The sequence below is a fragment of the Budorcas taxicolor genome, chromosome 3 (genome assembly GCF_023091745.1).
Source record: "Budorcas taxicolor isolate Tak-1 chromosome 3, Takin1.1, whole genome shotgun sequence".
Classification (NCBI taxonomy): Eukaryota; Metazoa; Chordata; class Mammalia; order Artiodactyla; family Bovidae; genus Budorcas; species Budorcas taxicolor.
In genome coordinates this window covers 51519061-51543804 of record NC_068912.1, presented here as the reverse complement: position 1 = coordinate 51543804, position 24744 = coordinate 51519061, and the positions used below count along the sequence as shown (strand labels likewise).

Sequence of the window (24744 nt, the reverse complement as noted above, 5' to 3'; positions counted from 1 at the left end):
TTTTGGCTCATACATAAGATGATGAAGGGAGGAGGGGACAGGCTGGAGTGCCCTGGCAAGGACCAATGCAACTATAGCCAACTCCAGTCCTCAATCAGCTAAGCCGTACTGAAGTCATAAAGATGTTTTGAACGGTAATACAATTATGGTCCATGAAAAATTCTCTGTCTTACTGGGACCCACATTCTCTAAATTTAGTTACTAAAGAACTTTTATTACTTACTTCTAGGCTCTGTCTTAGCACTGTTTTGGTTCTTAAGAAGTGTGTGTGTGTGTGTGTGTGTGTGTGTGTGTGTGTGTCTGCACACGCAGATATTTTAACAGAGGAATGGGGTTAGTATAATATTTATTATAATGATAATAGTTACTATATTATTATTAACAGAAGAAATAAGTTTTCTGATTGAATTCATGCAGCCAGTTATAATGAATGGCTAGATGTATGCCAGACTTCCACATTTCTTACACATATTCCTATTATATGTCAATTTCTGTGTTTTATAGTCACAAGCAATGAGTAGCACATCTGATCTGTTGGACAAAATTTTTAAAGCTGTTGAAGAAAACGTTACCACTGAGAATAGTTGCTCGCTCCTTATGGCTCTGGACACATTACTGAACTCTGAGAGTACAAAAGAAATGGTATTAAATATCATAAAAATTAAATAAATGATGGAATATTTAAAGTATTATAAGATTTTTAAATATATACATATTTTAAATGTTGCATGAGTCATTAAAACTAAGTGTTTGATACCTGGGGGTTGGCTATGGTCTGTAGTTTTATGTATATTTGGGATTTCTTGTAATGCATAATTTTAAAAATTTCATTTGCCTCTAAATGGACTTACTATAATTACAGAAGTTTAGAAATTTAGAAGTTTGGCTGGCTAATTCTAAGCATAGTTTGGTAGCAGTATTAATTGGTACAGCATAACTTTAGTATTTCCCCCCCGTCACTCCATTAAATTTCCTAAATATAAAACTTAAAGAATTTTAAAGGATGTTTTAGAGTTTTAATCATCAGTATCTTTTAATTTTATAATATATTTTTTAATTCCTTTTTGTCTTAAAAAAATCATTTAAAGTTGGATTGACTGGGAAAAAACAAAATGAAAATATATTTTATTTTTAAACAATTCATGAATGGTAATAAATAAGCTAATTGCAAATATTGACAATTTGTTCAACAAGAATGACAAAAAATTGTCATCATATTTATTATTACTGCATAGGGCATTTGACCTTGTAATGTCATAGTTGATTTGAAAAGGATGTAGAAGGTATTTATATAAAGGTTATTGGTAGTTTAAAACAGTGTTTGGTTAAAAAGACAAGAGTGAAAGAATAAGGTTTGTGTTCACTATAAAATTCTGTTGTTGAAGAGTAAGCCTTCATAAATAACTTGTACCCTACGATCTTAAAAATCTAAGTGATGACATCATTGATCTAGCTTAGGAGTAAGTAGATTCGGAAAGGAATAATGACTGGTTGCTATGACAATGTGGCTCTCACCAGCTGCTGATTTGTTGCCTGAACACAGGGTTTTACGTGCAAGATCCAGGCTCTGCGTGATAAGCTGTGGATCTTCCTGGTTCAGTCTTTCTATGCTGTTCGTCACACAGAAAGCTGGAAGCTGATGAGCACAGATGATCAACAGAAAATCCAAGCAGGTATGTTAGCCTTGAGATTTTTTATTCCTGTAATTGTGACAAGGGATATTTTAAAGGAATTCCAGTAAGTGGTAGGGTTAACGTTTATTTGCTTCTGTTCGATAATAGCCTGCTAATTGAAACTAGTGATAGTATGTTTAGGCAGTTTTAATAAATCATGCTTTTTTTGTTGTTGTTCTTTGAAAATGAAATTCATTTCCTTTATACATACATATATAATTCTACTTTGTATTAGCAAGTGTCCTAGCAAATTTGCTTAAAAGCATTCTTGTAGAGAGATTAGAAGTATAGAAAATGTAACCCTTACAGAACAGATTACCAAACATACTTTCTCTCCCTTTCAATATTATTTTTCCATAAAGCTTTTCCATCTTCTTTTGCATAAGATACCCTTTCTTGTGGTTTTGCTTAGATTAGATGGCTTTATTTCACGATCGATTGGTTCAGTGATATGATGTGTGCTATTGCGGAGTGTCCCTCAGGAGCTGCACAGTGGTCTTTGACATTTAATAGGTACCATTTGAAATATTAGCATTAAACAAAGGAGGTATACTGCTCAGAATGTGTTCAAAATGTTACAATAGAAAATTGAGGGTGTGGAACTAAAAATGGCTTCATGACTATTCTTGGATTAAAGCAGGTACCTTAGGAAAAATATTGACAGATTCAGTAAGTTTATTTTTTAAAACATTTTAAGAGACTGTATTTTATGAAGCAAACATTTCTGTACTATAAAACATGGAAGACATACATGATATAATATATTCTTGATAATATGTGGATATATTACATTCTTTAATGGCTTAGTCAGAATATGATTTGCTCTGTCTTGTGTTAGGAGTATAACATGCTAGTCTAGATAGAGGTGATCTCAGGAATACTTTGCAAAGAAATCCAACAAAATCTATGAAACAACAAAAGTCCTGAGAAGGTCTTTAGAAATTGAAATTTTTTTCCTGTGACTATTTCTGTTCTGATTTTTAGATGACAGTTCATCTGTATGATTCAGTGTGAAAAAATAAGATCAGCATTCCATGCGTAGGTGTCAGTCAACTCTCTTCTGTTTGAGAGTAAACTTTGTTTTTCTCCATTTTTTAAAGGATTTCATAGTTAAGTTAGGTCCCGAACAAGCTTCTTTATCTTAGTTCTGCAGAGTGCTAATATAAAATACATGTAAATACAAACACTTATATACACATATCCACAACAAAATGTTATTGGCATTCCAACTAATTGTCAAAAAGAACTTTTCAATCTACTACATCAGTGTAAAAATAATTTTTAAAATCTTAAATATGTTGAATTATAATGAGTCCTAACCTATGCGTAATTACTGCATTGGGAAATCCCAGATAAAAGAGTAATTCTGGGTTCTTTTTTTAATAACATTTCTTATGTTCTAGTTTGAGTTACTGGTCTTTGGGAGAAATCTTGTATTAATTTCTACCTGTATATTTTTGTGCAGTCATTTGCTGACCACAAACCAGTCCTTGTAATGCTATTTTTAGGAACCTGCTTTGTCTTATAACATAATTCCTATAGAACAGAGATAGTAGAAGGTGTATGGTAGAATTACAGATAATTTAATGTATTTTTCATCAGCTGTTTTAATAAAAATAAATTTGGAAATTATATATATCTCTTCAAAATATATTTTAAAACTACATAACCTTCAAAAGGCAGAAATCCATTAGCTAAACTATATTTATAGCTCTTGTATCATTATTCCTATATTTTTCCCTGACGTCATTTAAATTCTTATTTGAAGAATATCAACTGAGTTCTCCAATAATTTCCATATAAACCTAAGTCTATAAAGTGAATTTCTATGTAATTCTAAAAAGAATGATATAAAGTTTAAGGATTGTCTTATGTTTTATTTTCAACAAAACCATATTTTTTTCTCTTTACTCTTTCCTCCTGACACACCTGCAAAATTAGAAAATTTTAAGTGTTTTTATATTTTTTAAGATAGAAATTTTCTCATGTTTAATAGTTTATAAAGTATTACATTTGCCACAATCTGTAATTTTTTAAAATTTGGAAAACCAGCTAAAAGGAAGTTATCTCTAAAATTTCACAACTTGAGAAAATTCTAGGTTTTTGTAAATGTACAAATCTTTTCCACAAGGCTATATGTTTCTCATGTATTAATTTTAATAACATAAAATCCATAGGAACAAGAAAATAAGATTCAAAGTAAATTTCTTTAAGATAACTTCTAAAGCAGATAGTTATTTAGTGTATTAGATGGGTTTCAGCTTTTTAAAAGTTATTTCCATCAAGATGTAACTATTTTCTGCTGATATAGTATTATCCCTTTACTTCTGTGGTATGAGTGCTTCCTATAAAAATAAATTGCTTTTTTCCCCTACAGCTGCATTTGACAAAGGTGATGACCGAAGACTTGGCAAAAAGCCTATTTTCAGTAGCTCTCAGGTAAACTTTTACAGTTTTATAAGCCCAGATGAAAAATAATTTAAATTTTATTGTGTTATATTTCAGAATAATTTTAAGAAATTTATTCATTAACTAAAGCTGTTCCTGGATGGAAATAATTTTGACTCTTTTAAATCAAGTAAACCATTTTAAATTTTTAAGTGATATGCATTTTTTATATCCAGTTGACATGGGAAGTGAAATATTGTCTACCTTTTCTATTTCCTTGAAAACCTTTTTGGCAACTAGCATATTGGAACTATTCCAGATCAGAAATTTTCCAGAATTCTAAATTCATTTCCATGTCTATTTTTCTAATTAACCTACTTCTTAAAAAGAAGATTTCAGTTGTCCCAGTTTTCTCTAAACTAAGATTTTAATCCATATAAGGTATTTTTGGTGTGAAAAAGGCAATTAACATCAAGAGTACAGTTGTTTTCACTTTAAAATTACTTGGTGTACTTACATGAGGTAACCAAAATAGTCAAACTCTTAAAAACAAAGTAGAATGGTGGCTGCCAGGGTCTGGGGAGAGAAGGCAAAGGGGAATAATTGTTCAATGAAGATAAAGTCTCAGTTTTGCAGGGTGAAAAAGTTCTAGAGGTTTGTTGCACAGCAAGGCATATATAGTCAACCTGACTGTACTGCCCACTTAAAAATAATTAAGATGGTAACTTTTATGTTATTTGTTTTTTAGCACATTTACACATACACACATTATTAATGATGGTTAGAGTTTCAGTCTAGCTAACTTAATATATGTGAAGTACAAAATTATACTGACCTAGACATGTATTCCAATGATATGGAGACATACACTGAGAGTTCCAGTTTGAAATGCAAAGAATATATTGCCCTTGCAAGAATGGAATAGGGAATCTTTTCTTCCTTATCAGCTAGTAGCTGGGAACTCATACAACTCCAAGCCACAACCGGTAGCTCTCATGACCGTGGCAGAGGTCAAGCTCTAAATGTCTTGGGTGAAAAACTGTGGGACACTGGAACTTTTTGCTAGTACACCTCCTAGGACTATTTCCCTAAGTCTATTTCATAACATACTAGCTCCATCATTTAAAAAGTTGAAATATAATAAAAACAATGTAAAGGAATAGTACTAGACCTGAAAGTGTCTAAGAGGAAGGCTTTAGAGGGCTACTCTTTTTCTTTATCATGTGGTAAACATCCCTAATTGGTATAAGAAACATTGTATATAAGAAACATGTGTAAACTTTGTAGATATAAATCACAGATTGTCTAAAAATGCATATACATTGAATTCTCACCATGTAATGGTAATGCTGAAATTTCTAAAGGAGTACAGTCACTCCATATACTATATAAACACTTTAAAATAGATAGACTCCAGGATAGAGTAAATTAAGTAAGATTAGCTTTAAAGGTGGGAAGAGATCTAACATCAGAGTCTTCCTGGTCTTAAGTATTAAAAATAGAGAAATTTATTTTTTGAGCTAAGATTTGATCAAGAAAACAAAATCAAGGACCAAGCCTATTTGTAGTTTACAAGTATTACAGAATCCTAGTACACTCCACTGAATGGGACCAGTCTCTACCCCTAAATATGCATAATCTGAGGCCCAGAGACATTAATAATGAGTTTTTAAACATCTGAGGTTTTTTCTTCAGTTAGTAGTCAAGTTAGAATAGGAATCTAATTATTCTTCATACCTTGCTTTTTGCTAACTAGCTTATTTATTATTTGCTTAACTAGCTTATTTATTATTTATGTATATATGTATGTATGTGTGAATATAAATACACACTTACCAATACATTATTTTTATCTTAAACAAATTTTCATTGTAAATAGAAGCTTTCTCTATTAGAAATAACTAGACCTTGAACTGTATCCCAATATCTGCTCAAGGTTGATAACCATCATCACATGTTCTTTGAGTACCCAGCGTGTGATGGGCATGGTGCTAAGGGATCAAAGAAGACAACACAGGTTCTGCCCCATACCTCTACAATCTCATAACAGCCTTCCAAAGGAGGTGGGGGGCAGTATTTACATAAAAAATGGCAATATATTCTTAAAATTTTATTCTATAATTCATACCAGTTATTCGCTTCCGTACAAAGTTGGTTCTAACCAAAATGATAAAGAAGGTGAATTGTCTTTAGTGCCCTTCTGTTTTCCTCTTTTTACCTATTTCATTTGTTTTTAGGACCCCTTTTCTCCAGACAACCAATACTGTATTAAGAGGCTGTGGGCGATGTTTATGGGTTTGGGTTTTTTTTTTTGCTTTTCCCCTGCCCCAAAAACCAAATTTTTCAAATGTCAATGTGTTATTTCCCAGGAGCTTCCCTCTGGCCCTTGCCTCCAGAGGACTAAATATTTAGTGATAAAGTTTCTGGCATTTGGTATATAGGATTGAAGAGAGAATTTTTGGTGAAAAATCATTATAATGTCCCTCAGAATTTACCATATAATGACTACCTGCTTTAAAGCAGTAAATCTTGAGCTCAAGTCCTAGTTCAATCCCTTTTCATCATGTGCATGCATGTGAGTGCTAAGTCGCTTCAGTCATGTCTGATTATTTGCGACCCTATGGATTATAGCCTGCCAGGCTTCTCTGTCCATGGGATTTTCCAGGCAAGAATACTGGAGTGGGCTGCCGTCTCCTCCTCCAGGAGATCTTCCTGACCCAGATACTGAACCCTTGTCTCTTACATCTCCTGCACTGGCAGGTGGGTTCTTTACCACTAGCGTCACCTGGGAAGCCCGTGGCCTTGGGTAAATTACATACCTGCTTTAAGCCCCAGTTTCTTGTCTAAGAAATGGAGATAGCAGCAGGAGATATCTTACAGAATTGTTGTGAGGAATAAGTGAGATGATATATGAAAAGCATTTTAGCACAAAACCTGGAAGTGGGCCCTCAAAAAATGTGGGATTCTATCATTTATCCAAGGTATCCTAATATCATTAAATGTTAATCTCTACCATAATTTCACAAAGTTAAATAGTATGCCTTTTTAAAAGTAGAATTTCCTATTAATTGTTGTTTGTTGTATTTCAGATTTGATTAAGGAAAGGTGATCAAAGACACATTTAAGTGATCCAAGATAATTCAAGTTTTAAGTGGCCCTAAATCATAATGTGAATTTTGCTGCTTTTTCCTCTTTGAAAAACTGGCTATTGAAACATAAAGCATTACGTGTCAAAGACTTTTCAAAATACAAAGTTTTTTTTTTTCTTTTTTGTAGCAAAGAAAACAGGTTACTGACTGTGGTGCTATAAAAAACAAATCCGCTGGAGGAAGTAACAAGAAAGAGTGTCTGAGTTATCTCTCTGCTCATCAGAAGATGAAATCTGATGGATTAGGAGCCTCTGGACATTCATCAAGTACTAATAGAAATTCTATAAATAAAACTTTGAAGCATGATCCTTTAAAGGAAAAGGATCCAAAAGCAGCATCCAAGAGTACAAAAGAATTAAAGACTGTGGGAAAAAATGTTTCTGGAAAGCCCAAAGCTATCATAAAGCCCAAAACGGAAAACAGTGATAATGCAAAGTCAACAAACCTGTCACCTAGACAAGCTGTGGAAAGATCAGCAACAGCAGCAGCAGATGAACAGAAAAATTCAGGAAATGGGAAAGGAGTGAGAAATCAGGAAGAGCAAATTACAGGTGCCAGACCCAAGGTACTCACTGGAAATTTAAATGTGCAAGCCAAAGCAAAGCCTTTGAAGAAAGTGACAGGCAAAGATTCTCCACACCTCCAAATTGCAGGGCCCTCCAGCAGATCTACGAATTCAAGTATGGAATTACTGACTTCCACTGACTCTCTGGATGAACCAAAAGAAAATGGGTCAGTGAAAGAGAAGCTTTCTGGTCATAAACCTTCCTCTTGTGACTCTCGGGGACAGACTGTGAAAAACAGTGTAGAAGGTATCAAAACTTCCACTGTAGGTGAGTTTTAGCACTCTGATAATTCTATTTAGTTTCAAATGCCAAAAAGAATTTAGTTACATATATTTATGCAAACTGAGGAAAAGTTTTTCTCATTCTAACATTTAATTTTGCATATATATTGTATGACCAGTGAATTTATACATAATTATTACGTATTTATTGTTCAGTCTCATGACCCACTCATCTCCATTTACAGCAGTGAAATCTCGACCTGTTTCAAAAGATACCAATGGAATTTCCAATAAAAAAAGCACTCATGAACAGGAATCTAATACACATAACAGGTAAGTCTTCATTATCTTACCTAGACATTAGCTTTCTCTGGAAGTCAGTCATGTACTAACTTCTAGCTAAATATTTTTAAAATATTTTTCCTTAGAAAATTTAATATATTTATATAATGATACTTTAAAACTTATTATACAAAATGATAGAAGAATAATGTATCCTTGTGGCACCTAAGTATGCATTGCTTTCCCATAGTAGAGCTACAGTTTTATAAACTTAAACACTTACAAACATATGACTTTTTCTATTTTCAGAAAAGAGATATTTTTTACTTCTTTGAGAAAAAGTGTTTTTCTTTTTGCTTTAATTGACATTTAATTGATTTACAGTGTTGTGAAAAACTATATTTCATGCATGGGTCTTTTAAAAAATTATGTTTCAGTCTCAGTGTAATACTGAACACAAATAATTTTTCTTAGTGTGCTAAAGAAGATCACCAGCAAAGGCTACAGTGATCCAGTACCACAGGCAATTTTAAAAAAAAGAGCAAATGGAAATGGATGTGCTACAGCTCCACAGAGGACAAAGAATGCCACAGCTAATCTTGCTAAAACTCAAGGTAAAGTTGAAATACTCCTAGGTTTTGTTTTTTTTTTAAATTTTTATGTTTACTTCATTTTACTTTACAATACTGTATTGGTTTTGTCATATATTGACATGAATCCACCACGGGTGTACATGCGATCCCAAACATGAACCCCCCCCCCCCACCTCCCTCCCCACAACATCTCTCTGGGTCATCCCCGTGCACCAGCCCCAAGCATGCTATATCCTGCATCGGACATAGACTGGTGATTCGATTCTTACATGATAGTATACATGTTTCAGTGCCATTCTCCCAAATCATCCCACCCTCTCCCTCTCCCTCTGAGTCCAAAAGTCCACTATACACATCTGTGTCTTTTTTGCTGTCTTGCATACAGGGTCATCATTGCCATCTTTCTAAATTCCATATATATGTGTTAGTATACTGTATTGGTGTTTCTCTTTCTGGCTTACTTCACTCTGTATAATTGGCTCGTTTCATCCATCTCAACAGAACTGATTCAAATGTATTCTTTTTAACGGCTGAGTAATACTCCATTGTGTATATGTACCACAGCTTTCTTATCCATTCATCTGCTGATGGACCTCTAGGTTGTTTCCATGTCCTGGCTATTATAAACAGTGCTGCGATGAACATTGGGGTACATGTATCTCTTTCAGTTCTGGTTTCCTCAGTGTGTATGCCCAGCAGTGGGATTGCTGGGTCATATGGCAGTTCTATTTGCAATTTTTTAAGGAATCTCCACACTGTTTTCCATAGTGGTCGTACTAGTTTGCATTCCCACCAAGAGTGTAGGAGGATTCCCTTTTCTCCACACCCTCTCCAGCATTTATTGCTTGCAGATTTTTGGATCGCAGACATTCTGACTGGTGTGAAGTGGTACCTCATTGTGGTTTTGATTTGTATTTCTCTAATAATGAGTGATGTTGAGCATCTTTTCATGTGTTTGTTAGCCATCTGTATGTCTTCTTTGGAGAAATGTCTATTTAGTTCTTTGGCCCATTTTTTGATTGGGTCATTTATTTTTCTGGAATTGAGTTGCATAAGTTGCTTGTATATATTTGAGATTAGTTGTTTGTCCGTTGTTTCATTTGCTGTTATTTTCTCCCATTCAGAAGGCTGTCTTTTCACCTTGCTTATATTTTCCTTTGTTGTGCAGAAGCTTTTAATTTTAATTAGATCCCATTTGTTTATTTTTGCTTTTATTTCCAGAATTCTGGGAGGTGGATCATAGAGGATCCTGCTGTGATTTATGTCGGAGAGTGTTTTGCCTATGTTCTCCTCTAGGAGTTTTATAGTTTCTGGTCTTACATTTAGATCTTTAATCCATTTTGAGTTTATTTTCGTGTGCAGTGTTAGAAAGTGATCTAGTTTCATTCTTTTACAAGTGGTTGACCAGTTTTCCCAGCACCACTTGTTAAAGAGATTGTCTTTACTCCATTGTATATTCTTGCCTCCTTTGTCAAAGATAAGGTGTCCATATGTGTGTGGATTTATCTCTGGGCTTTCTAGTTTGTTCCATTGATCTATATTTCTGTCTTTGTGCCAGTACCATACTGTCTTGATGACTGTGGCTTTGTAGTAGAGCCTGAAGTCAGGCAAGTTGATTCCTCCAGTTCCATTCTTCTTTCTCAAGATTGCTTTGGCTATTCGAGGTTTTTTGTATTTCCATACAAATCTTGAAATGATTTGTTCTAGTTCTGTGAAAAATATCGCTGGTAGCTTGATAGGGATTGCATTGAATTTGTAAATTGCTTTGGGTAGTATACTCATTTTCACTATATTGATTCTTCCAATCCATGAACATGGTATATTTCTCCATCTATTAGTGTCCTCTTTGATTTCTTTCATCAGTGTTTTATAGTTTTCTATATATAGGTCTTTAGTTTCTTTAGGTAGATATATTCCTAAGTATTTTATTCTTTTCGTTGCAATGGTGAATGGAATTGTTTCCTTAATTTCTTTTTCTACTTTCTCATTATTAGTGTATAGGAATGCAAGGGATTTCTGTGTGTTGATTTTATATCCTGCAACTTTACTATATTCATTGATTAGCTCTAGTAATTTTCTGGTGGAGTCTTCAGGGTTTTCTATGTAGAGGATAATTGCCCATGCACATCTCCACAGACAGTGACTGGACATCGAACTTCTTGCACATTGGGTTCTTTTGTCAGGATTTCTTTAGCCTTCTCGCAGAGGCTCTTAACCTGGGACTCGGACAGCTGCTTGCACTCGTTCAGCTGCTCGATCCACTGGTCCAGCTCCTTGGTGAACACCTTCTCGTCCATGATGCCACCCGCCCGAACCGGCTGCCACTCCGCGCTCCTCCCGCGCCGCCGCCCGCACACGGGCCACACGCACACGCCGCCGCCGGTTCCCAGGGTATTTGTGAGGGTACCGGCAGTTGCTCGACGCTAGCGCTGGCCCTCTGGCTCGCCCCTCTGTGCTCGGCCACCGGCCCCTGCCCTCTTCCACTCGCTCTAGCCCCGAAGCTCTGCTCTCTGTAATGGCGGCCGCCGGCGTGGTGACGTCACGCCCGGCGTCAGGAGGCGGCAGGGTGCGGAGGGGTAGAAGGGCCGGGACCGGAGCTGCGCTAGCCCCGGTCCGCCGCCAGACTCGCGCGGTAGGGCTCGATGCGCAGCCGCAAAGCCGCCCGCTGGTTACTGAGGCACCTTGGCCTTTAGGGCGTGGTCCTCTAGCAGGGAGGGACCGAGGGAAGGGAAGTCCCAGACCGGGCAGGGGCCTGGCTTGCTCCTCTACTGCTTTGTTTAAATGGAACAAGCAGAACTCTGATTCTGGAACTTCAGCAACAGATAAGCAAAATATAACCTGACTTCACTCATTTTACATTCATTTCATACTTCAGAGACAAGATTTTATCCTTCCACTTTTCAGACAAGTATTTTGGTATTTTGGGGTATAAGTTTACTCTTTATTTTCTTTTGTGAAAATCATATTAAGGGAGTCACCAGGTTATCTGCATTTCTGGTCCTTCTATATATTATGCCTGTGTTTCTTCAAAGCTTCATTGATAACTCTAAGAATTCCATCTGCAAAGCCAACACTAAAGAGCTCTTTAAAAACTAATGATACCAAAAAAAAAAAAACTAAACTAATGGTACTGTCTAGAGAGCTGTAATAGGTAGGAAGGAAGAATTTTCTCTCTAGACCCTGTGCTGTGCCTGTTGTTTTCCATGTTGTAAGAAAGAGAAGAATACTGATCAGATTGCATATTTGCTAATATAATAACAGATTTTAAAAATTAATTTGCTTCATGCATTAAGCATTCACATATGTAAGAGCAGTTTGTAAAATGCTAAACAGTTCTGAGGTAGGTAATGAATTAATACTGAAAGTAAATTTTAAAATAAGCCAGAGAAAAATTGTTCATGTTCTAGTAGATAAAAAATAAACATTTAAAAAGATTTGGTAATTCTGTTTGACAGTTTTAAATGCTCAAATATCATCTCTAGAACTTCAGCCATTATAAACCAGTGAATTCTCAAAATCAGTCCTCTTTCCTTCCAGTAACCAGCTTTAGTTTCAACTGCAGATCTGAGTTGTTAACCCTAATGAGCTATAATAATAATGATCTGGTTATGAGAAATAAATTAGTTTTGTTACTGTTGGAAGAAAAAATTGCAACAATTTCAACATTTCTATTTTGTATTTAGTTTGATTCTCTTTTTCAACTGTGTGGAACAGTCTATTTTCCGCCCCTAGAACTTCAAAGGGAAGACCCTTACTACTCTCTTGGCATAAGAAAACCAGATTTTTCTACCTGTGTCTATTTATGCAAATCCAATTCTGGCATAAGGCTCAATGCTCTTTGCTTGAAGAAGAGAGAGCCTGTTTTAATAATTTTACTTAAGATGCTGCAATAGGTTCTCTATATTTGTAGTAAAAAATATTTTTTATTTTATCAAGTCACTAACTCCTAATTTGTAATTGTCCATTTGATCTTATGTTACCATTTCATCATGTTATCTTTTTGTTTCTTTTAAAGGATTTTAAAAACCATATTGAATTTCACTCACAAACTGGAAGATATATTTTTTAATTTTCTTTTCTTAGGATCCCAAGGATCACCAAATTCAGTAAAATCTTCAGTGTCTTCAAGGCAATCTGATGAAAATGTGACAAAATTGGACCACAGTGCAACTACAGATAAACAAACACCTAAGAGAAAAATTGTCAAGCAAGGACAAACAACTTTGCCTAAGATTAGTGCAAAAAAGGTCACAATGCCTAAAAACCCAAATCAACCTAAAAAAGGTGAAAATTTGAATAATAAAGACTCAAAACCGAAAACACTTCCTGAACAGGTTATACTGAAGACTCTGCCTTCTTCTCAGAGACCTTTAAAAAGTGAACCATCTGTTGTCCTGAAAAGTGTGTTTCTTGACGTATGTGATAATAATAACAAAGAAAGTGTTTCTGAACAGAAGCCTCATGAACCTCTAACTAATCTCACAGCCAAAACCAGTGATGGAGAAGCATTTCAGTCACCATGCATACTCGACTCACAGAAGACACTGAACAATCAAGAAAAAGAGAAGTTGGTGTTAGAATGCCAAAATACTTCAAATCTGGATAAATTAATAAAACATGAACTGGAATCAAAACAGATATGTTCAGTTAAAAGTGAAACAAATGTTTCTGGTCACAAAAAAATAGATCACTGCACCATAGCTAAAATACCTTGTCATTCTGATGAGAGTGATAATGTCGATCCAAAATTTTACAGTACCACTGTTCTAAAATCCATGATTTCAAGTCCAAAAGAAAACTCTTTGAACTCGAATCCAGTTTGTGACTTAGACTCAGCACATGTAGAACAACTCCATTCAGAATCAGATAGGGAGAAGCAAGTCGGGAGAACAGATACAAACCAAAAATTAAGCATTAAATGTATGAAAGATGTTTTACCTTGGGTTCCTGAAAAGACAAATGGTACCTTAAATTCTGGTCAAGATGACAGAAAATCTAAAATTCATGTAGAAGAAGAGACAATTCCTCGTCAGTTGTCTAATGACTCTGCGATGAATGAAGACAGTCATGCTACAGTAGGTTCACATATTTCCTCCAAGTGTTTTTTGGAACAAACATCAGGGAAAAATTCTCCTAAAGATACGGAAACAACAGAAACTTCAGAGAGCCATGAAACTCCAGAAGCGCCATTCATGAGTCACTGGAATTTGAGTACCAATGTTCTGCATCAGAGAGAGAGTCCTGAATCAGACAGTGGCAGTGCCACAACATCCTCTGATGACATAAAGCCCAGATCTGAAGACTATGATGCTGGAGGGTCTCAGGATGATGATGGGTCAAATGACAGAGGTGTTTCTAAATGTGGCACTATGCTGTGCCATGATTTTCTTGGAAGAAGTAGCAGTGATACCAGTACTCCTGAAGAATTAAAAATATATGATAGCAACTTAAGAATTGAAGTGAAAATGAAAAAGCAAAGTAGTAGTGACCTTTTCCAAGTTAATTCAACAAGTGATGATGACATTCCTAGGAAAAGGCCAGAAATTTGGTCTCGATCTACAATAGTTCATCCTAGAGAAAAAGAAAATATTCCACGAGGCAGTGTCCAGTTTGTACAGGAGGGAGATCAAGTTTCTTCCTCAGCAGATGAAACAGAAGATGAAAGGTCTGAGGCTGAAAATGTTGCAGAAAATTTCTCTACATCTAACCCAGCTCTTCAGCAGTTTCAGGGGATAATTAATCTAGCTTTTGAAGATGCAACTGAAAATGAAAGTCATGAGTTTCGTGTAACTAAAAGTTTTAAAAGGTCTGTTTTACTTTCTGTAGATGAATGTGAAGAGATAGGATCTGATGAAGGGGAGGTCCATGCTTTCTTTCAACCTTCTGTAGATTCTCTTTCACCTTCTGATGTTTTTGATGGTATTTCTCATGAACATCATGGAAGGACCTGCTACTCCAGATATTCACAAGGAAGTGAAGGTAGTGTTTTAGAATGCAGACAAAAGAAAAGCAATAGTATATATAAAAACAAAAGCTCTCCCTTGGGTCTTAGTAGCATTGACTCGTCAAGAAAAGATAAACAGAGTGCTTCAGCCACAGCAAAAAAGGGCACAACAGATGTCTTGTCCAAAGGAGGCAGACAGCTTCCTCCAGGAGATAAAAAAGTATATAGTGGAAGCAATGTGGATAATGACTTTGAGACACACAGCAAATTTTCAGATAGTGATATAAAATCTCAAGAAAGACCATGTCATTTGGAACTTCATCAAAGAGAATCCAATTCTGACATACCAAAGAACAGCTTCACAAAGTCTCTGGACTCCTGTTGGAGTCAAGTTCTGCCTCAGGAAGGTCAAGTGAAAGAAAGCCATTCTACAGCTACCGAAAAAGCTAATATTGCTTTATCTGCAGGTAATGTACAGAAATAGACATGCTAAATTCATAAGAAAATGAGTTTATAGAATCTTAAACTTGTCGGTAGCCCCTGAATGTTATATTTTAGTTAGAATAACTGCTTAAGCAACAGATTCAAATTTTAAATGAAAACTGGAATTTCTTAATAGAATGAAAATTAGCTAGTTGCTCTTAATTGTTCGCTTAAAATCTTAGTGAAAAATTAACATGTAATAAAAATTTTGGTTGTTTATTAGAGCTAATCTACTAAGAGATTTTACATGAAACAATAAAGAGAAAAACATAGTTTGCTATTATTTATTTATGTCTAATTTAACATAGGAATTCTTGACTATTAGAAATTTTATTATACATTGGATATGATTTATGAACTATGCTAATATATGAGGGCTGTGCAATAAGTAAAATATGTAACTAAAAACACAACTATTTTAACTAGATTAATTATTAAAATTTATATACATTTTACAGAGATTAAGACTTTCAAGATCACTATAATTCTGTTCTAAAATTTTCAAGTAAAAAGATAAATTTCCTTAAAGAGATTTTATTTAGAGAAATGATAACATATGAAAAAAAGCCCAGGCTTATTTCATATGTATAGATGGTTTCCTGTCTAATTGTTTTGTGTTGTTTGTCTTCCTTATTATTGTAATTTGAACTATGACCCACATTTAAAATATGCAATAGTGGCTGATTAAGTAGCTATTGTATACCAGAATGAAGAAAAATACTTACCAATAGTCCCTGTAGAGCAAAATCACAAGAGTAGGGAGCTCATGAAGTTGTACTTTTTTGTTTGTCCTTGCTTGCATCCTCTTTGCATGTGCAATATACTAGTAAGTCTTTAGATAAAATGTATTGATTCTCCCTTTGAAACTGACTTACCTTAAACATCACCATCAAACAACCATGTCCTTTTTTCTCTTTAAGTTTCTACTGTAGTGAATTAGATATATGTGTGCATTCTGTTTATGTTTAAATAATTTTTGTTTTCTGTATCACAAGCTTTTACATTAAATTATGGAGAATTATTGTTAGTTTCCTATGTTGATTTTCCTGTTAAACATTACCTTCAAGTTTTTTTTTTAAACAGAGAAAAAGAAATGCCTCAAAAATCTTCTCCATTTTGTATAAATGTTATTTTTCCCATTTTGTGGGGGTTTTTTTGGACTATAACTGTTATATTGTGTTAATAGTTCTACAGAACTCTGAGGGGGTACCAACATGTGCAATTTTTACATTGTGTAGTATTATGAATTATTTCAGGAGACATAGATGGTTGTGACACAGTGGCACAAATCTACATGTATGACCATCGGCCTTCAAAAACCCTGTCTCCAATATATGAGATGGATGTAACAGAAGCATTTGAGCAGAAAATGGAATCAGAAACACAAGTTACAGACATGGATTTTGAAGATGAGCAACACTTTGCAAAACAAGACTGGACACTATTAAAGCAACTGCTCTCTGAACAGGACTCTAACTTAAACATCACAAATTCTGTTCCTGAGGACTTAAATTTAGCACAGTATCTAATTAATCAGACACTACTTTTAGCACGAGACAGCTCAAAACCTCAGGGTAAAGCACACGTAGACACTTTGAACAGATGGAGTGAACTAACATCTCCATTTGATGATTCCTCAGCAAGCATTACCATGGCTAGTTTTTCCTCTGAAGAATGTTCACCCCAAGGGGAATGGACAATTCTGGAACTGGAAACTCAGCATTAAGAGTGTTAACACTTCAGAAAATGTTAAAATATGCCACCTCTTTATTTTTTTGATGTTTATATTATATCCAAATGATAACTGCATTAGCCAGATTTAGTCTATCCTTACTACTGAGGAAGTCTTTCCAATTTAGTTTGTTTATTAATATGAGATCATATGTAGAAAAAAGTGTTTTGTTTTTTTTTTTTCTAAAAATCTTGAGCATGTTTTCTATAATTATTGGAGAATTTAGAAGACCTGTAAGGAAACCCTTGCTTTAGTTTTCCTTTCCTAACTGGTCAGTTACTTGTTTATCATTCAATAATTTAAACTGTGAATGCACAAGTAGAACAGTCCCTTTTTCTCTGCATATGGTAACAGGAATTTAACAATAAAAAAAAACTTATCATGCTTGTGTCTATTTATGTAGAGTTAATCTGTGACATTCAAACTCAGGTTGGTATGGTTAGACTGATAGCTAGTATTAGGAAGAAACTTCACTTTTCCAGCCATTTAGATCCAGGAAATTATTAGGAAATGCATCTCAAATTTCATTGACATTTTTACTAAAACAAGAGAAGCAGAATTTCCTGTACCTCTTTTGGGGGATATATCCAGAGAAAGGCATCTGCTGTTATCCAAAAGAAGTAGGAAAACTGTCCATCGGTTTTATCTGTACAGTAATTCCTTTGGATGGTGGGATATAATAGAATTGGCATCTCTCAAAGCTTTGTAACTGACTCATAATTTCTCTAAAAAATATCAGAAGTAAAAAAAATCTTTTGGTTTAGAATTCCTTTTGTAATTTAACAAAGTTTTGGGGGAATTCCCTGGTGGTCCAGTGGTTAGGACTCAGTGCTTTCACTGCTGTGACCCAGATTCAATCCCTGGTCAGGGAACTAAGATCCCATAAGCCAAGCAGTGCAGCCAAAAATGAAAAGAAATTAATTCACAGAGTTTTCAACAAATGACAACTATAGAGATAATCTATAACTATTTTGAATATCAACAACTGTATAAATATACAATCATTTGGTATTCTTACACATTAGTTAATATTAGCTGCTGCTGCTAAGTCGCTTCAGTCGTATCTGACTCTGCGCGACCCCATAGACGGCAACCCACCAGGCTTCCCCATCCCTGGGATTCTCCAGGCAAGAACACGAGTGGGTTGCCATTTCCTTCTCCAATGCTACTAACCTGTTATACCATAAATTCATGATGCTTTTTTTTAACTAGAAGCTCTACAAGGAGCACTCATTCATTCAGTCAAGACACACATTTGTTCTAGGCTCTGAAGTGTGAAGATAAAGTTTGATTCCTGCTCCTCAAAACTGAGTTCAGTTTCTAATGAAGAGAGGAAACCATATAAGGTCAAAAACAGTATTATAAGAACTTTATATCTTAAAAGCTGGATGGGAATTTAGAGGTTAGTTTAATCCCTTCAAATTCCCAAGGAAGATTCTGAAGCCCAGAGGAATTTTTAAAGTGCCCAAGGTCCCACACTGATTTGTGAGCCAGAATCCAATATTCCTTAATTTCAGTTTGATGTTATTTCTACTCCACGACATACTTCATTTGGTATATGACAGAGTCAGAAACAGCACAGATTCTCAAGACAGTGTGTTATTTTCTTTTTCTCCAAATGTGAAATTGTTATTTTAATAAACTACCTCAGAAGTTTACAAATTTATTACTGAAACTTCATTTCTTTCATGTCATACGTGCAAATAGATAGTAGGGAACGAAATTTGCTTAAGTATGACACCTTAGGTAATTTCAGGAGTATGCTTTCTTATCATGTGCTTTTATGAACAACAACATATCTACCAGTCTGTTTCTTGTGGAACTGTGGACCAGTTCTTTATCATTCAGCAAACATATTGAAAAATAATTGCTGAAATTTATTTAGCACTTGTTAGATGTTAGACACTGTGCTTGTTGTTGTTCAGTCACTCAGTCCTGTCCAACTCTTTGTGATCCCATGGACTGCAGCATGCCAGGTTTCCCTGTCCTTCACTGGCTCCCAGAGTTTGCTCAGACTCATGCCCATTGAATTGGTGATGGCATCCAACCATCTTATTCTCTGTTGTCCCCTTCTACTCCTGCCTTCAATCTTTCCCAGCATCAGGGTCTTTTTCCAGTGAGTCAGCTGTTCGTATTAGATGGCCAAAGTATTGGAGTTTCAGCTTCAGCATCAGTCCTTCCAGTGAATATTCAGGACTGTTTTCCTTTAGGATTGACTGGTTTGATCTCCTTGCTGTCCAAGGGACTCTTCAAGAGTCTTCTCTAGTGCCACAGTTCAAAAGCATCAGTTCTTCAGCACTCAGCCTTTATAGTCCAACTCTCACATCCATACATGACTACTGGAAAAACCATAGCTTTGACTATACAGACCTTTGTCAGCAAAGTGATGTCTCTGCTTTTTAATACACTGTCTAGGTTTGTCATAGCTTTTCTTCCAAGAAGCATCTTTTAATTCCATTGCTGCAATCACTGTCTGCAGTGATTTTGGAGCCCAGGAAAATAAAGTCTGTCACTGTTTCCATTTTTTTCCATCTGTTTGCCATGAAGTGATGGGACCAGATGCCGTTATCTTAGTTTTTTGAATGTTGACCTTTAAACCAGCTTTTTCACTCTCGTCTTTCACCTTCATCAAGAGGCTCTTTAGTTCCTCTTCACTTTCTGCCATTAAGGTGGTGTCATCTGCATATCTGAGGTTATTGATATTTCTCCCAGCAATTTTGATTCCAACTTGAGCTTCAACCAGCCTGACACTGTACTAAATGCTTTAAATACCCATTAACATTTAATTCTCACAACAGTTCTATGAGATATGTGTTCTTACCTTTTTTTTTTTCCAAAACAAGAGACACCTTGGGAAGGGGCACCTGGCCAGAGAGCAGCAGGGTAAAGGAACCCAGGAGAGCTCTTCTCCTCTTATCTTTATTACACCTGAGGAAACTGATGTAGCATCCTTACCTGAGATCAGCTATGCCAGTGTAAGGAACTAAAAGAGAATTAACACGTTATACTGTTGTTTGGTGGATAACAATTGTATATGGTCAGAGTTGTAAGAGCTCAGAGAGAAAAGCTATAAACAGATTGTCAGGAAGAAAAGATTAGAGAAAGCTTCTTAGGGCAAGTAATATTCAGTGAATGACTTTATAGAATTTATTTAAAGAAAGGGCTTGATGGCTGCAATCTTGTTGGAAATGTAGGTCAGACAACTTGACTTGAAGACGCACTTTTATAGAAAGTACTTTGCTATTTCTTAGATTGTGTGTTACAGTCAATAAAAATATTGAATAGAAATGTTTTTAAAAGATGCTTTTATGCATAGTTTACCTAAGACTCAAAAACTCATACCAAAAAAAAAGTCTAACTTTTAAAAAATTTGAGTTCTTGGTGCAGGACTGATAAAGATTACCAAGAGAGAAGCAACCCAAACTCATATACTGGCTGTGGGAATGCAAACTGGTACATTTTCATTCAAAAACTGATAGATATAACTAAACATATTCAAGAAAAACTAGTGCATATGCTCTAAATAAAAAGTACCTGTACTAAATGGTTCGCAGCAGTAATGAGGTATTGCCTCACACCAGTCAGAACAGCTATTATCAAAAAGTGTACAAATAATAAATACTAAAGAGGGTGTGGAGAAAAGGGAACCCTCATACACTGTTGGTGGGAATGTAAATTGGTGCAGCCACTATAGGAAATAGTATGGTGCTTTCTTAAAAAACTAAAAATAGACTATGGGAAACAGTATGGTGTGTCCTTTAAAAACTAAAAATAGGCTAATATACAAGGGAGGAAGTGTCCAGAGAGTAGAGTAGCAGGAGGATCGGGTTTGCATTTTAGAATGATCACTCTGGAAGCAGTAAAAGTAGGACTGAGTGGAGCAGGATTCAAGGCAAGGAGACTAGTGATGAGTGTTAAAATAACCAAGGCTTCAACTAGGGCAGTAGCTGTGGAGAGAGAAAGGAGTGGACATACCTAAGAAATTTAAGAGGTGAGTTGGAAAAACTTACTGATTTGGGGACAAGAGGAGGGAATCATCTTAGAAGACTCAGGTTTCTGACTCAAGTGCCTGGGTAGTGGATGATGTCATTAGCCAAAAAAAAAAAAAAAAAAAGAAGCAAGCTCAGGAGTGAGGATGAGTTTAATCTAGGACATACTGAGTCTGAGATGCCTGTGAGACATTCAAGAGGCTTGACAATATACTGTGGAAGTGTCAGAAAAACATGAAGACCAAAAAGGAGTATTCAGAAGTAAGAGAACTTGGGAGCCAAGGATAAGAGGAGACAAGTGGTGAACATATAGTCACCACTCATCGGAGATGGGCAAATCAAGGCTGAGATTCTACTCTAACCTATCAAAGTGGCAAAGATTTTAAAAGTAATTTGTGAAAACAAATTCAATGTTAGCAAGAGAATTAGTAAGTTTGGGGTCCTCTGAATGTTACAATGGGAGTATAAATTACCTTTCCAGGAAGTAATTAGGCAATCTATGTTAAGAATGTTCATAACTTCATATCCTTAACCTAGTCCTTTCCCCTCATGAGATCTACCATTAAGAAATAAGAATTTGAGACAAAATTTGTCTACAAAATGTTTATCATAGAGATCCATAAGTGAAAACTGAAAACCAGCTAAACGCCAACAGTAGGAGAAAGGCTAAATTATGATACAACTATATAACACATTATGCAATGATTACAATTGCTTTCAAAAAATTCTGTTTAATGTCAAGAGAAAAATACAAGAAAAAACCCAAAGTATTTATTTATAAATAAAATATCCAATTTTGTATACTAACAAGTACATAGAAGGGACTAAGTGTTAACTGATTGTGATTAAGTGGTGATTACTATTTTTATCTTTTAACTCATATTTTCCATGTTTTCTACAAGGCACAGAGGAATAGGTAGGGTTTTTGTTTGTGTTTAGGTAAGTTGTAGTGGCTAATAGTGCCAAATGCTGTTTGAAATATCAAGGTGCACACTGAGACTGCTGCTGCTGCTGCTAAGTCGCTTCAGTCGTGTCCGACTCTGTGCGAACCCATAGACAGCAGCCCACCAGGCTCCCCCGTCCCTGGGATTCTCCAGGCAAGAACACGAGTGGGTTGCCATTTCCTTCTCCAATGCATGAAAGTGAAAAGTGAAAGTGAAGTTGCTCAGTCATGTCAGACTTAGCAACCCCATGGACTGCAGCCTACTAGGCTCCTCTATCCATGGGATTTTCCAGGCAAGAGTACTGGAGTGGGGTGCCATTGTCCATTGGATTTGGACATGAGGACTTTATTGATAGTTTTTGTCAATCTTCTTTAGAGTAGTAGCAAGTACAGAAACTAGACTACAGTGGGTTGAAGGGTGAATAGGAAGTAAAGTAGAACTTATCTTCAAGGAGCCTAACTGAAAAAGAGACAGTGGTAGCTTGAAGTTACTGTTGTTTTTAAAAGTAATTTTAGCACTTTGAAAATAAGAGGTTGAGAATAATCAGTGAATCGGGGGCAATCAAGGAAGAGGCAGGAGGAGGTGGGATCAAACACAAAGAATGCTAACTGATACAGGGCATTTCAAGGAACTTGAGGTATTTAAATAAATAAAGCACTGGATGCATGTGGGACAGCAGTGGAAGACGAAGCTGGGAAAGTACAGGCAGGCCAAGACATGAAGCACCTGAAAGCCATGGCAAGGTCTGTGGGAAAGCCATTTAGGCAAAGACATTAAATATTTAAATATTGTCAAAGGCCGACATAGAACTATTTTCTAAAGATTACTCTAGCTGCGTGTGTGTGCGCTAAATTGCTTCAGTCGTTTCTGACTCTTTGCGACCCTGTCGGGTCTGTCCAGGGGATTTTCCAGGCAAGAATACTGGAGTAGGTTTCCATGCCTTCCTTCAGGGCAACTTCCCCACCCAGGGAATGAACCGTTTTCTCCAGATTCTCCTGTTCTGGAGTACAGGTTTTTTACCACTAGTGCCACCTGCTTTGGAAAAATAGAGAGGAGACTGCAGGAAGGAAGAGTCATGCTCTGCTGTGCTGAGTCACTCAGTTGTGTCTGACTCTGCAACCCAGTGAACTGTAGCCCACCTGGCTCCTCTGTCTATGAGGATTCTCCAGGCAAGAATACTGGAGTGGGTTACCATGCCCTCCTCCAGGGGAACCTCTCAACCCAGGAATTGAACTGGGGTTTCCTGCAGTGCAGGTGGATTCGTTACCAGATGAGCTACTAGGGAAGCCCATTGGAATAATTAAGGAGAAAAAGAGGCCCAAACTAAGGAAAAAATGGCCAAGTTGGAAATAAGAGGATGGCTTTAAGAGATAATCAGGAGGAATTTTGATAGAATGAACAAGTTCAGTTGAGTTCAGTTTGGTTCGGTCACTCGGTCGTGTCCAACTCTTTGTGAGCCCATGGACCGCAGCACAGCAGGCCTCCCTGTCCATTATCAACTCCCGGAATTTACAAACTCATGTGCATAGAATGAACAAGAAGTGGTTACAAATTGAGTGTGAAGACCTGCAAGAAGGGATGAAGGGGACCCCTTTTCATATCCCAGATTTCGAATAGGTAAAAAACGGAAGGCTGATGGTTTGTAGTTGGAAAAAAGATAATCTTCAACTTGAATATGTCTTATTTGAGGTGCAATTGAGATAACCAAGGTATGCAATATGTCTTTCAAAATTCAGAAACCTAACAAACTAGTGGTTACCAGGGAGGGAGAGGAGAGTGGGCAGGGGCAAGATAGGAGTAGAGCATTAAGAAGTACAAGCTATTATGTATAAAATAAGCCACACAGGCTCTTGGAGGAAAACACGGTCACTGCTGCCACAGCGTCCCAAGGCCACCGGCTCCTGCTCCTGACTCACCGCTGTTTGGGCAGCCATGGCTGTTACAGATACTTGCAAGACTCCTGTGGACCCAGAGGTGGCCGTTCACCAGATTAGGATCTGCCTCACCAGCGGCAACTGTGAAGCCTCTGGAGAAGGTATGTCCTGACCTGATCAGAGGCCTGAAGAAAAGAATCTCAAAAGTGAAGGGATGTGTTCAGTTGCCTGCCAAGACCCTGAGAATAGCTACTACAAGGAAAATTCCTTGTGGTGAAGGTTCTAAGACCTCGGGATCATTTCCAGATGAGGATCCACAAGTGATTCATTGACCTGCACAGTCCTTCAAAGGTTGTCAAACAGATGACTTCCATCAGTATTGGATCAGAAATGAGACTGAAGTCACCACTGCAAATGCTTAAATCAACATTTTTAATAAATGAGTAATCAGTTGTTATCCATAATAAGCTACAAGGATACACTATACAGCATGGGAATATAGCCAATATTCTATAATGACTATAAATGGAGTATAATCTTTAAAAATTGTTAATCACTATTTTGTACACCTGTAACTTATATAATATTGTACATCAACTATGAAAAGTGAAAGCGAAAGTTATTCAGTCGTGTCTGATTCTTTGCAACCCCATGGCCTATACAGTCCATGGGATTCTCTAGGCCAGAATACTGGAGTGGGTAGCCTTTCCCTTCTCCAGAGGATCTTCCCAACCCAGGGATCAAACTCAGGTCTCCCGCATTGCAGGTGGATTCTTTACCAGCTGAGGCACAAGGGAAGCCCATACATCAACTATACTTCAATAAAAAGAAGAAAAATAAAACATACAACATATGATACTTTAATATAATCTTGTGATAAAAAAGCACATGAAACCCAGAAAAACA

General features: G+C 36.2%; 1 protein-coding gene and 1 non-coding gene across 2 annotated transcripts in view; both read left to right on the top strand.

Moving 5' to 3' along the window:
- The window catches only part of BTBD8 (BTB domain containing 8), a 93438-nt gene extending 76392 nt beyond the window's left edge, over window positions 1-17046 (top strand). The window contains exons 11-18 of the mRNA XM_052637958.1: window positions 505-642; window positions 1544-1673; window positions 4051-4112; window positions 7338-8043; window positions 8243-8330; window positions 8754-8893; window positions 12956-15283; window positions 16556-17046. Coding sequence (XP_052493918.1) covers window positions 505-642; window positions 1544-1673; window positions 4051-4112; window positions 7338-8043; window positions 8243-8330; window positions 8754-8893; window positions 12956-15283; window positions 16556-17025 — 4062 coding nt within the window. The 3' untranslated portion in view covers window positions 17026-17046. The remainder of the gene's footprint in view (window positions 1-504; window positions 643-1543; window positions 1674-4050; window positions 4113-7337; window positions 8044-8242; window positions 8331-8753; window positions 8894-12955; window positions 15284-16555) is intronic.
- A 785-nt stretch (window positions 17047-17831) lies between these two features.
- Window positions 17832-17903, top strand: TRNAE-UUC (transfer RNA glutamic acid (anticodon UUC)). Its single transcript has one exon. It is a non-coding gene; the product is annotated as a tRNA-Glu (tRNA).
- Window positions 17904-24744: the final 6841 nt, after the last annotated feature.